The sequence below is a fragment of the Rana temporaria genome, chromosome 1, assembly GCF_905171775.1.
Source record: "Rana temporaria chromosome 1, aRanTem1.1, whole genome shotgun sequence".
NCBI classification, from domain to species: domain Eukaryota; kingdom Metazoa; phylum Chordata; class Amphibia; order Anura; family Ranidae; genus Rana; species Rana temporaria.
The window spans coordinates 54,402,750-54,418,601 of NC_053489.1; the positions used below are offsets into that span (position 1 = coordinate 54,402,750).

Consider the following 15,852-nt stretch of genomic DNA (forward strand, 5'->3'; position numbering starts at 1 on the left):
AGTCGTTTAGGGTATGGACGTCGGAAGTGCCGTCGGATTTTATGTCGTTTACATAAGTCGTACGTGAATGGGGCTGGGCGTTAGTTAGGTTCACGACGTACGCATTGAGTCGTCGTATCGTAGGGAGTATTTGCGACGTGATTCTGAGCATGCGCCGTTCGTTCGGCCATGCATTCACATGGGGTCACGATTCATTTGAATACAACACGCCCACTGCCTTGCTACTTTGAATTACGCGGGCTTACGCCGGCCCATTTACGTTACGCCGGCGTACATATGGGAGCAAGTGCTTTGTGAATACAGTACTTGCCTCTCAATGTTATGTCGGCGTAGCGCATATGAGATGCGCTACGCCAAACTAAAGATGCGCCCGTCTCTCTGAATCTGGCTAATAATGTTTGGGGGTTCTAAGTAATTTTCTAGCAAAAACATTTTTTTTTTTTAAACTTGTAAACACCAAATTTTAGAAAGAGGCTCTGGGTTAAGGTCCTGTCTGGAACTGTGCCGTACAACTGTCCAATACTTTGTTAGATGTATGAAATGAGTTTGTATGGTTTGTCCAAGGACACCTTGACTGCCAAACTGTGACCAGCTCAGAGTTGTATCTCAAGGCCTAATTTTACAGCAAACATGCATAGGACATTTTGGTATTTTACAATGTACAAAGGGCGATAAGCAGAAATTCTATTGCAGTTAAGACTGTCACTGACCTGATCTATTAAAGTATATCTAAAAGTACATTTTTCAAAAATGTTTAGATTAGGGGAGAGGTAAAACCTCAATCAGTTTTGTTTTTGCCATCTGTCTCCTTGCCAATATTTCCCTTTACTTCCTGTCCTGTAGACTCAACAGGAAGTGAAAGGATATCTTTCCAATGTGAGAAATATCCCCTCCTAGCTTCAAAGGAACAATTGTCCTCATTAGAAGTTTCCCCTCTATTTATGCTCTGATGGCAACTCAGATTGTTGGAATTACCCTCGCATTCATTCCCAGTGACATCTGTGACCAGAACACTTAAAGCGGAGTTATGCCGATTTTATTTATTTTTTCTTCAAAAGTCAGCAGCTACAAATACTGCAGCTGCTGACTTTTAAAATAAGGAGACTTGCCTGTCCAGGGCACCCGCGATGTCGGCACCCGAAGCTGATCTGTCGCTCGCCGCCATGTTCGGCCTTGCGGCTCACTTCCTGGTTCCCTTTCTGCGCATGAGCGACCCCACTGGTCCCTGCTGTCTTCTGGGACCTGTGTGTCTCCCAAAAGACAGCGAGGGGAAGGCGAAGGTGCCGGAAGTGGCGTAGATACCCATGGGTGGCTCTGGTATCCATGCCCAGAAGTATTGCACAGGTATCTGCCCCCCCCCCCCTGAAAGGTGCCAAAGGTGCCAATTATGACACTGGAGGGGGGAGGGTTATGAAAAGCGGAAGTTCCATTTTTGGGTGTAACTCCGCTTTAAAGAGACTGTGTCATCCTAACGGGGGGGGGGGGGGGGGGTTACAGACATCAACAAACCTGACAGAGGGTCTAACCCCTCACCACTCTATTAAAATGAAAAAAAATTGCCTTTTAGTTATATTGTAAAAAAAAAAATTAAAAACCCAACTGGTGTGCTCATACCGGCCAATCAGATTCTAGCTGTCACTTTCCTCACAAACAGCAGACAAATAAGAGAAAGGAGACGCAGGTCCATCATTACAGCTCAGCCTTGTGTCTGTAGGTGGTCACTTCTATGAGTTAGCAGGTTTCAATGTGCTGGGGTCTCCTCTTCCCACCAGGAATCTAAGTGGGGAATGTTCCACAATGCAAAATATACTGGTAGGATGATCGTCTTCTGATCAATGATCGTCTTTTGTTTTGATCACCTACTTTTTTTTGTATTATCAGGAAGAGTATAGGAAGAGGGGCTTCCAAGAGGTGGTCACCCCCAACGTGTATAACAGCAAGCTATGGCAGACATCCGGACACTGGCAACATTACAGTGAAAACATGTTCTCATTTGAAGTGGAGAAGGAAATCTTTGCACTGAAGCCCATGAACTGCCCAGGACATTGGTATGATATGCATAGTTTCCAAGTGTGACATATATTCTTGGTTATCTTGTATGTCTGCATGTAATGCAGAGCTCCCAGCTATAAAAAATAAATACAAATAAAAATGATGGTTAGTAGAAAAAATTTAAAAAAAGGCAGCCTTCCTTGGCTGCTATATTTACTTTTAGTTCAGAGCTGCCTGCAGTAATTCAATTCATCCACTAGATGTCACCAGTCTTCCAGGATGCATAAAGACCAGCTTCAACTAGTGGTAGTAAAGTCTTTTTGACTTGTAACTACAGCTAAGCATATAATAAAGCTTACCTGTAGGCAGGGCCATTTGAAGGAATTTGGGGGCCCCAAGCAAAATGGACATGGAGGTCCCCCCCCCCTCCCCATGCACGCACGCAAAGCCTACAAGAAACACAGCATAGCGATACAGTGTAAGTTCACCCACACTGTGCCATGCCATCAAATGCAGCCACTGTGCCATCAATTGCCACCACTCACTGTGCCCATTAATTGTCACCACTGTGCCATGCCATCAATTGTCACCACTGTGCCATGCCATCAATTGTCACCACTGTGCCATCAATTGTCGCCACTGTGCCCATCAATTGTCACCACTGTGCAATGCCAAACACAGCCACTGTGCCATCAAACGCAGCCACTATGCCATCAATTGTCGCCATTGTGCCCATGAGCTGCTGGCTCTGATGGGCACTTCCAAAGCCAACTAGCTGCCATTATTCAGATGGCCGGCGCTCACCAGGGGGCCGGCCATCTGAATAGTGGGCGGCAGCGACAATACATGGATTCATGCAATGCATGAATCTATGTATTGTTGATCAGTGGTGGTGCAGGAGAGAGAGGGGGCGGCGTTCCTGCGCCCTCTATGGATGCACCGCCACTGGTAGATATACTGTGTCCACTGTACAAGATGTTTATCCCTTATCCATGATTTATATGCCCAGCCATATGGGTGCTTTAAGATCTCATTGTTTACTGCCACATGATGCTTTCATGTTGGTGTGTACCACAGTGTACGTAACCCTCCTATTTTGGTTGTTCCACTCTGGAACAACCAAAATAGGAGGGTTACGTACACACCAACATGAAAGCATTGTGGCAGTAAACAATAAGGTCTTAAAGCACCCATATGGCTGGGCATATACATTATGGATACTAGGATAAACATTTTGTACAGTGGACACAGTGGGCCAGATTCACAGCGGAGATACGATGGAGTATCTCAGATACTCCGTCTTATCTCTCAGAGTATCTATGCGACTGATTCATAGAATCAGTTACGCATAGATAGCCAGAAGATCCGACAGGTGTAATTGTTTTACACTGTCGGATCTTAGGATGCAGTACCGCGGCCGCCGCTGGGCGGAGTTCGCGTCGTAAACCAGCGTCGGGTATGCAAATTAGGAGTTACGGCGATCCACGACGGTTTTTCGCGTTCGCTACGTCGCCGCTAGTCTAGTTTCCCATCGCAAATTTAGTCGTCGTTTTGGGTGCCCTAACTTTACACAGCACACGTATGTGCTGTATAAAGTATGGCCGTCGTTCCCACGTCGAAATTTAAAAATTCACGTCGTTTGCGTAAGACGTCCGGGAATACGGAAGTACGCTACGCACGTCGGCGTTCGAAAAAAATTACGTCACTTTGCGCAAAGCACGGCGGGAATTTCGAAACGGAGCATGTGCAGTAGGTCCAGCGCGGGAGCGCGCCTAATTTAAATGGCACACGCCCATTTAAATTACGCGGGCTTACGCCGGAGGCCGCCAGCGTAGGTTTTCATTGCAAGTGCTTTGTGAATCAGGCACTTGCGATGAAAACTTGCGGCGGTGTAACGTATCTACAATGCGTTACGCCGCCGCTAGTCTACGTGAATATGGCCCCAAATATCTAATGAGGAGAGCAAAAAATAAAGATTTACCATAGAAACAATAACCATAGCTTTCTTTCCGTTTTTCTTTCTTTTACCATCCCATTTCCATCTAAGAGTCCTTTCACACTGAGCCTCTCATAGCGTCGGCGGTAAAACTCCGCTATTTTTAACGCTGACGCTATGAGCGGATTTGCTAGCGCCTGAGGAAGGGTTAAGACCGCCCGCAATGCGCTGCTACAGCAGCGCATTGCCAGCGGTGTAGCTGCGCTGTCCCATTGATTTCGATGGGCAGCAGCGGTGAAGGAGCGGTAAACACACCCCTCCTTCTCCGCTCCAAAGATGCGGCTAGCAGGACTTTTTTTTTACACTTTTTTTTTATCGTCCTGCTGGCGCAATGCTCCAGTGTGAAAGCCCGAGGGCTTTCACACTGGAGCCAATTGAGCAGCTTCTTAAGGGCGGTTTGCAGGCGCTATTTTTAATATTATAGCGCCTGCAATACGTTCCAGTGTGAAAGGGGTCTTATTGCTTCTTTTTTGAATCGGGTAATATATACAAAACAATTACCAAAGATTTCTTTCCATTCTCTTTACCTTCCCATTTCCATTTTATAGCTTCTTTTTTGAATCGGGTCATATTTATTAAAGCTTTTTGAAAAAATGTACAACGCAGAGAAAAGACTCTACAGTAGAGTCTATTGTAGAGTCTTTTCTCTGCTTTGTACATTTTTGCAAAAAGCTTTAATAAATATGACCTGATTCAAAAAAGAAGCTATAAAATGGAAATGGGATGGTAAAGAGAATGGAAAGAAATCTATGGTAATTGTTTTGTCTCCCCCCCCCCGTTCTTTTTAACCCCCCTCCCTACAGTACCTCGTACCGCGCGGCAGCCGGCAGGAGATTCAGTTTGTTGTTGTTCCTGGTCGGCCGGACTGAAAGGAAGTGAGCACAGAGCACTCAGTGTGTGCACTTCCTGTCAGTCCGGCCGGGAACAGGAAACGGAATCTTCTGTTCCGCGCGGCCGACCGGACTGCAGGAGGAAGCAGCGGAGCGCCAAGGGCCCAGCCCTGCTGGGGCCCCTGGCCAGCTCTGGGCCCCAAGCAATTGCTTGGTTTGCCTGTCGGGTTCCGATGGGCCTGCCTGTAGGTACAGTGACTGTCTCCTAAACTTGCACTGTTTAGGAGATATTCACACTGCATGCATCCAGTGACGTCACCAGCGCATGTGTCTCTTCAGAGTTCTGTGACGTCATCGTCAATCAGACGGCTGGAGCTCTCAAACTCAAAAGGAAGACCTTGTGAAAATGGAATCGGTGACAGCGCGCCACTGGAGGGCTTCGTTCTAAGTTACGTTTTTTCATAATGTGCTAGTATGGGGTTTAAAAAAAAAAAAAAGTGCGGTTTACTACTGCTTCAATCCACTTACTCTGAATCCAGACTGTCATGGGCCTGGCCACTGGGGATGCCCCATGATGGCAGTCTGGACTGCACTACTGTATGAAAGTGATTGTAAAGCTTTATTTATGTTTTTTTAATAAAATAATAAACTTGTCATATTTACTTCCTCTGTGTAATGGTTTTGCATAGAGCATCCCCGATCCTCTTCTTATGGGGCTCCCCGCTGGTGTTCCTGGCTGCTCTTTGGCCAGTCCCCCTACAGAAACCTTAAGACTTTAGAAGCACTTTAACCACTTAAGGACCCCTTCACGCCGATATACGTCGGCAGAATGGCACGGCTGGGCACATCAACGTATATGTACGTTGCCCTTTAAGCCCAGCCGTGGGGTCGCGGGCGCGTGCCCGCGATTCGGTCCGAAGCCCTGTGACCGCGATCGCCGCAGGAGTCCCGCGATCGGTCCCCGGAGCTGAAGAACGGGGAGAGCCGTGTGTAAACGCAGCTTCCCCTTTCTTCACTGTGGCGCCGTCATTGATCGTGTGTTCCCTTATATAGGGAATCACAATCGATGAGGTCATACATACCCCATCAGCGCCCCCTGTGGTTAACTCCCAAACTGCAACTGTCATTTTCACAATAAACAATGCATTTCAAATGCATTTTTTGCTGTGAAAATGACAATGGTCCCAAAAATGTGTCAAAATTGTCCGAAGTGTCCGCCATAATGTCGCAGTCACGAAAAAAATCGCTGATCGCCGGCATTAGTAGTAAAAAAAAAAAAATAATAATAAAACTATCCCCTATTTTGTAAACGCTATAAATTTTGCGCAAACCAATCGATAAACGCTTATTGCGTTTTTTTTTTTTTTTACCAAAAATAGGTAGAAGAATACGTATCGGCCTAAACTGAGGGAAAAAAAAAAAATTATATGTTTTTGGGGGATATTTATTATAGCAAAAAGTAAAAAATATTGCATTTTTTTTCAAAATTGTCGCTCTGTTTTTGTTTATAGCGCAAAAAAAAAAAAAAAAACGCAGAGGTGATCAAATACCACCAAAAGAAAGCTCTATTTGTGGGGAAAAAAGGACGCCAATTTTGTTTGGGAGCCACGTCGCACGCCCGCGCAATTGTCTGTTAAAGCGACGCAGTGCCGAATTGTAAAAACCCCTTGGGTCATTTAGCAGCATATTGGTCCGGTCCTTAAGTGGTTAAAGCAGAACTTCAGTCTTTTTTTTTTTTTCATTTTTCCATCTATTAAATCTTCTGCCCTTCCTTCTATTTTAACTTTGGATAGCAAAACATTTCTTCTTCTGCCAATAAATACCTTATACTGCTCACTTCCTGTTTCTTGTCTGGTAAAAATCCTAGGCTAATGACCTCATTCTCTCTCTCTCTCTCTCTCTCTCTCTCTCTCTCTCTCTCTCTCTCTCTCTCTCTCTCTCTCTCTCTCTCTCTCTCTCTCTCTCTCTCGTGAGAGTTTGCCAGGAAGGGAGGAGGGATGAGTCCTAAGAGGGCCAATGAGAGCTGCAGAGCTGGAGGTGTGCCTCTGTGTAAATCCAGGAAGTGAACAGGCAGCAGCTTCAGCTGCCCACAGTTAAAATGGATGCAGCCAGACTCAGTGGAGGGAGAAAACAGCGCAAGGTGTTTTTTCACCTTAATGTATGGGATGCATTAAGGTGAAAACACACGTAAGTTTACAACCCCTTTTAAGATTTAGAGATTTTCCAAACTATGTTAATAATGGTTTTTGAGCAGCTATAACCTTATTCTTTCCATTGGTGATTAGTAGCCATTGGGTCATGATGATGAGAGATACTCTATTCTCTATTTTCAGTTTGATGTTTGACCACCGGCCTCGTTCCTGGAGGGAGCTACCACTGAGGATGGCAGACTTTGGAGTTCTTCACCGCAATGAACTGTCTGGTGCTCTCACAGGACTCACTCGAGTCAGGCGCTTCCAGCAAGACGATGCCCACATTTTCTGTGCCATGGAGCAGGTATGGCTTGGTTTTTGAACACTTGTTCTATGCACCCAAATTTATAGGTGCCCATATAGGGATGCACATGGTCAGCAATATTGGCAATCCGATACTTCTCAGTTGGTATTAACTACTTGCCGACCAGCCGCCGTTGTTTTTTACGGAGGCAGGTCGGCTCCCCTGTGCGAGAGCCCATAGCTCTACGTCGGCTCTCTCGCAGGCCACTAGGGGCGCTCGCTCCCGTGCGCGTGCCCGTCGGGCGCGATCGCCGCCGGGCAAACGCGATCGCTCGTTACAGAGCGGGGATCGGGAGCTGTGTGTGTAAACACATAGCTCCCTCCCCTGTCAGGGGGGGAAATGCTGATCTTCTGTTCCTACAATGTAGGAACAGAAGATCAGTGATTTTCCCTAGTGGGACACCCAGGGACATACTTGACCCCTTCCACGCCCCCTAGTGTTAACCCCTTCCCTGCCATTTGCATTTTTATAGTAATCCAATGAATTTTTATAGTACTGATCGCTATAAAAATGCCAATGGTCCCAAAAATGTGTCCGAAGTGTCCGCCATAATGTCGCAGTACCAAAAAAAAAATCGATGATTGCCGCCATTACTAGTAAAAAAAAATTTTTTGATAAAAATTCCATAAAAATACCCCCTATAACTTTTGCGCAAACCAATCAAATGCGTTTTTTTTTTTTTTTTTTAAGGAAAATATGTAGAAGAATACGTATCGGCCTAAACTGAGGAAAAAAATAATTTGTTTTATATATTTTTTTGGGGATATTTATTATAGCAAAAAGTAAAAAATATTATTTTTTTTCAAATTTGTCGCTCTATTTTTGTTTAACCACTTCCCTACCGGCCCATAGTCAAATGACGTCCACAAAGAACCTCTGCCGTTCAGAGTGGACGTCATATGACGTCCTGGGCTTTGTGGGGGGATATCTGAATGATGCCTGCAGCTAGAGGCATCATTCAGATATCCTTCTCTTGTGCCGGCGATTCTGCACAACGTAAGAACGATCATAGCGGCGATTCCGCCGCTAGATCGTTCTTACAGGCGGCGGGAGGGGACACCTCCCCCTCCCGCCGCCATCCGGTGCTTCTCCGGGCTCTCCCGTGCCATCGGGGGCCCGGAGAACGAATCGTCCGGCGCTCGCAGGAAGCATAGAGATGACTGGTGACCACCTGGTCACCAGTCATCTCTATGACCGTCAGAGGACCCGGGCGCGATGTGATGACGTCACGCCCGGGTCCCCGTAAGTAAACAGCCGCGATTGCGGCTGCTAAGCAACGGTAAACATGAGATCTGTGAATTTTTTTACACGATCTCATGCTTTCAGGCCTGGAGGAGAGATGTGGGGTCTTATTGACCACGCATCTCTCCATAAAGAGGACCTGTTACACACATTCCTATTACAAGGGATGTTTACATTCCTTGTAATTAGGAATAAAAGTGATAATAAAAAAAATAAAATAAAATAAAAAAGTGTAAAAAAAAGAAATAAATATGTAAAAAAAAAAAAAAGAAATACATTTTTTTTTTTAACGCCCCTGTCCCCAGTAGCTTGCGCGCAGAAGCGAACGCACACGCAAGTCCCGCCGGCATATGTAAACGCCGTTTAAACCACACATGTGAGGTATCGCCGCGTGCGCTAGAGTGCCAGCAACAATTCTAGCACTAGATCTCCTCTGTAAATCTAAACTGGTAACCTGTAAAAATTTTCAAAGCGTTGCCTATGGAGATTTTTAAGTACCGAAGTTTGGCGCCATTCCATGAGTGTGCGCAATTTTAAAGCGTGACATGTTAGGTATCTATTTACTCGGTGTAACATCATCTTTCATATTTTACAAAAAAATTGGGCTAACTTTACTGTTTTGTTATTTTTTTAATTCATGAAACAATTTTTTTCCAAAAAAAAGGCGTTTGAAAAATTATTGCGCAAATACCGTGCAGAATAAAAGGTTTCAATGACCGTCGTTTTATTCCCTAGGGTGTCTGCTAAAAAAACATATATAATGTTTGGGGGTTCTGCGTAATTTTCTAGCAAAAAAATGATGATTTGTACATGTAGGAAAGAAGTGCCAGAATAGGCCCGATATGGAGGTGTGTATAAAAGCCCTGTATGGAAGAGGTTAAAGCGCAAAAACTAAAAACTGCAGAGATGATCAAATACCACCAAAAGAAAGCTCTATTTGTGGGGAAAAAAGGACGCCAATTTTGTTTGGGAGCCACGTCGCACGACCGCGCAATTGTCAGTTAAAGCGACGCAGTGCCGAATCGCAAAAAGTGCTCTGGTCTTTGGGCAGCAATATGGTCCGGGGGTTAGGTGGTTGAGAGAATAAATTCAGGTGGCTAAAAGTTGACAAAAGTTGATTTAAGAATTGACTGAGCCAGGTGCAAAATGATCGGTCAAACAGTGACTGCATCTTGTCAAATGTTTGGGTGTTCATGACGCTGTGGGTTCTGCTACTGGCTGTGGAGATTCCTCCATCCATACTGTTAGTGATTCTAAAGCCCCGCCCTCTGCTCCCTCGTCACAGGAAGTGATGACAGCATTTGGAACCAATGGCTTCTGCTGCTCTCAGCTGAGCCTGTGAAAGCGAGGAGAGAAGAGAGAGCCACTGCAGACGGGCACTGCGCTGGATTGAGTGAGGTCTCAGGTAAGTATAAAGGGGGTCTGAGGGGGCAATACTTTAACCTAAAAAAATGTTTACCTTAAAGCTGATCTCACACGCAAATACATTTTTTTTTTTTTTTGAGGTAGTTAAATAGTTAATAGCATAGCTTAAATAAACTCACGTATTTGGTGTCCAACGTCGGCTCCTCTGTCATTCTGTCTGCTATTTACATTTATATTCCGCTCGCTGTGCCGTTGCCATTTTAACTGTGGGCATTGGAAGCTCACAAGCAGGCACTTCCTTGTTGCGGTGATGCTAATGTCCCAGCATCCACCGCTCGATCCCGCAAGGAATGCATTAAGGCAAAGAATGTTTAGGCTTTACAATCACAACCACCTTAACCACTTTAGTACCGCGATATAGCCAAAAGACGGCTACAGAACGGCACTATTGTTCTGGGAGGGCATCGGGCACACTCAGTGACCGCTGTGTCTTTTGGACACAGCTGATAACAGATCAAGGTAAAGGGTCAATCACAGCGGCACTTTACCATGTGATCAGCTGTGTCCAATCACAGCTGGTCACATGTTAACAGACTTGCTGGATATCGGCAGTCCTTGTGCGCTGTGTCTGTGTAAGGAAAGGAGTGCCGATAACTGGCAAGCCTGTCGGCACACAGTTTACACTAATAATCGGGGCACTGATTAACAGTGCAGCCCCATCAGTGCCCACTAGTGAAGAAGAAAAATTACTTAAAGCGGAGGTTCACCCTAAATCACATCTAATGTTTAATCGGACCGTCTTGGTGTGCATATCAACTAATCGCCATCCATTTTTTTTCCATATCAATTACAAACCTTGTATATGCAGTGTCTATCTCTCACTTCCTGGTTCTCCTCCTGCGAGAGGGGGCGTGTCCCTTTGTCTCTCTGTGCCGCAGTGTCTCCTGGGAGCTCAGCGTCCGGCTTCCCAGGAGATGATTCAGACGTCACATTGAGCAAATCTTGCGTGATTTTGATCGTCGCGTGACTCATGCAGCTGGTCACGTGACGAAGGTGGCTCTAATTCATTCACCGCATCCAGGAAGGATTTGCTTGTGGGCTTCAGAGTGCCCACAAGCAATATGGAAGCGTCCATCAATTATTTTTATAAATCCACTTTTGCGGCAGAATGACATTGTGGGGGGCGATGAAATAAGGACACGTGAGTACCATATTGACTAAGTGAAGAGCGGCCGATGCATATAAAAAAAATGTATTCCCGCAGAACCCCCGCTTTAAGCAGTTCAGTTTTGGGCACCAGTTCTCAAAAAGGATATCGGAGAACTGGAGAAAATGCAGAGAAGGGCAACCAAACTGATAAGAGGCATGGAGGAGCTCAGCTATGAGGAAAGATTAGAGGAACTGAATTTATTCTCTTCAGAAGAGGAGAATAAGGGGGGATATGATCAACATGTACAAATATATAAGGGGTCCATATAGTGAACTTGGTGTTGAGTTATTCACTTTACGGTCAACACTGAGGACAAGGGGGCACTCTTTACATCTAGAGGAAAAAAGATTTCATCTCCAAATACGGAAAGGTTTCTTCACAGTAAGAGCTGTGAAAATGTGGAACAGACTCCCTCCAGAGGTGGTTCTGGCCAGCTCAGTAGATTGCTTTAAGAAAGGTCTGGATTCTTTCCTAAATGTACAGAATATAACTGAGTACTGACATTTATAGGTAAAGTTGATCCAGGGAAAATCCGATTGCCTCTCGGGGGATCAGGAAGGAATTTTTTCCCCTGCTGTAGCAAATTGGATCATGCTCTGCTGGGGTTTTTCTCCTTCCTCTGGATCAACTGTGGGTTTAGAATTGTGTATATGGGATTGTAGGATATCATTTTTTTTTTATTATTATTATTATTTATTTTTATTGTTTAACTAGATGGACTTGTGTCTTTTTTCAACCTGACTAACTGGTGTTTTGTTTTTTTTACGAATTTTTATTTATTTATTTTTTGTCTTTTTTTCATTTGTTTAACAAAAAGGAAAGTACCCAATGGTGATTAAATACCACCAAAAAATTGCTCTGTCTGTCTCTAAGGCCTGGTTCACACCAATGCAGTTGATGCATATTCCAGGTGCATTTTGCCTTTTTCAATACACAATTTCGATCCATTGAAGTCTACAGCAGTCCTCAAGGTGCCCCAACAGGTCATGTTTTCAGGATTTCCATTATTTTGCACAGTTGATTTATCGTATTTATCAGCATATACCGCGGCCGGCGTATAGCGCGCACCCCAAGCTGAGAAGGGAAGTTTAGGGAAAAAAATTAAATTTTTCATGTCTTGCCCGGCGTCCATTGGCGGCCTTGTCCGTCTGGGGCCTTGAGCGGGGTCCGTCCAGCCTTGTCGGTGTCCATCTGCTGTCTTGCCCGGCGTCTGTCTGAGGCCTTGCGTGGGGTCCATCGAGCCTTGTGGGTGTCTGTCTGTGGCGGTGTCCGTCGAGCCTTGTGGGTGTCCGTCTGCGGGGTTGCAGCGTTGTGTGTTTGAATTTGGCACGCTGTGCAGAGCCGGATTTCCTGCGCACTCGGCTTCTCTCGGTTCCTCACGCGTGGCTGCGGGCGGAGCCAAGCGTGGCCGAGCCTAGCCGAGTGCGCTCAGCTCGGCTCGGACAATGTCGGAGACAGCAGGGATCGGCGTATATCGCGCACCCACGATTTCCCCCTGATTTTAAGGGAGAAAAAAGTGGGCGGTATACGCCGATAAATACGGTAATCCGTTTCACTGCCTTAGTAATTACCACAGCCGTTTCATCTGAGGGAAATCCTGAAAACATGACCTGTTGAGGTGCCTTGAGGACTGGAGTTGAGAAACACTGGTCTGGGGAACCAAAAACCAGAAAAAGGTCCCTGGCCCTTTCCATAAAATGCACAGATGTGAACTACATCCATAGGAAACCATGTTATATGGACTGTAGTGTGTTTCTGCAAAACTGAAAACGCACCAAAAAAATGCATAGGTGTGAACCAGGCCTAAAAAATGATAAAAATGTAGGGCCAGATTCATGTAGAATCGGGCAAATATGCGGCGGCGTAACGTATGACATTTACGTTATGCCGCCGCAAGTTTTACGGGCAAGTGCTTGATTCACAAAGCACTTGCCTGTAAAGTTGCGGCGGCGTAGCGTAAATCCCCCGGCGCAAGCCCGCCTAATTCAAATGATCCGTGTAGGGGGCGTGGATCATTTAAATTAGGAGCGTTGCCCCGCCGAACGTACTGCGCATGCGCCGTCCCTAAAATTTCCTGACGTACATTGCGCTAAATGACGTCGCAAGGAGGACGTCATTGGTTTCGACGTGAACGTAAATGGCGTCCAGCCCCATTCACGGACGAGTTACGCAAACGACGTAAAATTTTCAAATTTCGACACGGGAACGACGGCCATACTTAACATTGGATACGCCACCTAGGGGGCATGTTTATCTTTACGCCGCATATCTCTTACGGAAACGGCGTAAATTTACTGCGACGGGCAAGCGTACGTTGGTAGTCTCCAAATTTCTATAATAAAGGTGGCCATCTTTTTCCTCTCCTGACCTGCCATTGTAGATGTGTCACAACTCAAATCACAAATAACATTATTCCATCCCATACCGGTGCCCCCCAGGCAGGAAGTAAATGAAGTCTGTCTTTTAGCTTAATGATGACGCGATCACAGCGGCAGATTGTATTCTGTTGGATTCATTGATCCCAAGGGGAGGGAAAACCTATGAGTAATGGTGATGATTAATATTCAGGGATTTGACAAAGATCCACGCTTCTAATTACAGATTGAAGAAGAGATAAAGAGCTGTCTGGATTTCCTCCGCTACATCTACAATGCCTTTGGTTTTACCTTCAAATTAAACCTTTCCACCCGCCCAGAGAAGTTCCTCGGTGACATTGAAGTTTGGAATCAGGCTGAGAAGGTATGATTGGGTAGCTGAACCTGCTTTATAAACTGCGAAGCAAGAAAAATGCAGAAAGGCAATGCTATTGGCTAGCTAATAACGTGCATACAGTGGAACCTCGGATTACAAGCATAATCCGTTCCAGGAGAATGCTCATAATCCAAAGCACTCGTATATCAAAGCGAGTTTCCCCATTGAAGTCAATGGAAACTAAAATAATTTGTTCCGCATTGACTTCAATGGCATGCGATACCAGAGGTGGGGAGGGGGGGGTATCAGGGGGCAGAGAGCCTCGGGAACGTAGTATTTCCGAGTCTTTCCGAATGGTGACATCCGGCTCCCCCCCCCTACCTCAGGCCAAACGCAAAGCGCTCGTTAACTGCGTTACTCGCAATCCAAAGTCCACTGTACGTTGTACATGCCCAATCTCATATTATTTGTATTTATATTTTCTATGATTTTTCTTTGCATTAGGTTTAGTCACTAGGTTTTAACCACTTGCTTACTGGGCACATAAACCCCCTTCGTGCCCAGGCGAAATTTCAGCTTCCGGCACTGCGTCGCTTTAACTGACATTTGCGCGGTCGTGCGACGTGGCTCCCAAACAAAATTGACGTCCTTTTTTTTCCCCACAAATAGAACTCTCTTTTGGTGGTATTTGATCACCTCTGCGGTTTTTATTTTTTGCGCTATAAACAAAAAAAGAGCGACAATTTTAAAAAATATATATATTTTTTTTTTTACTTGTTGCTATAATAAATATCCCAATTTTTTTAAAAAAAAACTATTTTTTTTCTCAGTTAAGGCCGATACGTATTTTTCGACATATTTTTGTAAAAAAAAAAAAAAATCGCAATAAGCGACTGGTTTGCGCAAAAGTTATAGCGTCTACAAAATGGGGGATAGATTTTTTTATTTTTTTTTTACTTGTAATGGCAGCGATTTGCGTTTTTTTTTTTTTTTTTTTTTGTCAGGCCTCCGATATTACGGCGGACGTATCGGACAGTTTTGACACAATTTTGGGACCATTCACATTTATACAGCGATCAGTGCTATAAAAATGCACTAATTACTGTATAAATGTGACTGGCAGTGAAGGGGTTAACACTAGGGGGTGAGGAAGGGGTTAAATGTATTCCCTCATTGTGTTCTTACTGTGTGGGGGGAGGGGGGTGACTGGGGGAGGTGACCGATGCTGTGTCCCTATGTAAAGGGACACAGATCGGCCCCCTCTCTCCCTGACAGCACGTGGAGCTCTGTGTTTACACACAGAGCTCCACGTCCTGCTGTGTTACCGACGATCGCGAGTGTCTGGCGGACATCGCGGCCGCCAGGCACTCGCATCGGCTCCCGAACGATGCGCGGGGCACGTTGTTTCCCCGCTGCGCGCCCCCAGCGGCGCGCACAGGGAACAACAACAGGACGTCTTTCGACCATAGCGCGGATCTCAAGTGGTTAAAGAGCTGGATACAAATTTGGAATGCATATACTGTATGAAAATTATGCCCAAATGTTCCTAATTCTGGTCTTGTGATTCAGCACTCAGCCAATGGAGCCTCAGACTGCAGTAAAACTTGACAGGACTTTTAGTTCTTCCCCACTCTATCCAAAACTACAAAAAACTTGGCTGTAAATGTGCTTTTATCAATCATTTAATTTAACGTGATTGTAAAGTCTAATGCACTTTACAATCACACACGATCATTTTTCGGCATGAAAAAAAAAGTTTTTCCAACTTCATCATTAAAACGACGTTGCCCACACACCATCATTTTTAAAAAAATGCTCTAGCAAAGCGCGGTGACGTACAACACGTACGACGGCACTATAAAGGGGAAGTTCCATGCGGATGGCGCCACCCTTTGGGCTGCTTTAGCTGATTCCGTGTTAGTAAAAGACGATTTGCGCTTTTCTGTCTGTTACAGCGTGATGAATGTGCTTACTCCATTATGAACGGTAGTTTTACCAGAACGAGCGCTCCCGTCTCATAACTTGCTTCT

At 45.3% G+C, this 15,852-nt stretch overlaps 1 protein-coding gene across 1 annotated transcript in view; it reads left to right on the forward strand.

The window, feature by feature from the left end:
* Positions 1–15,852, forward strand: part of TARS1 (threonyl-tRNA synthetase 1) — an 89,889-nt gene that overhangs the window by 42,181 nt on the left and 31,856 nt on the right. The window contains exons 11-13 of the mRNA XM_040338080.1: positions 1,882–2,048; positions 7,152–7,314; positions 13,733–13,870. Coding sequence (XP_040194014.1) covers positions 1,882–2,048; positions 7,152–7,314; positions 13,733–13,870 — 468 coding nt within the window. The remainder of the gene's footprint in view (positions 1–1,881; positions 2,049–7,151; positions 7,315–13,732; positions 13,871–15,852) is intronic.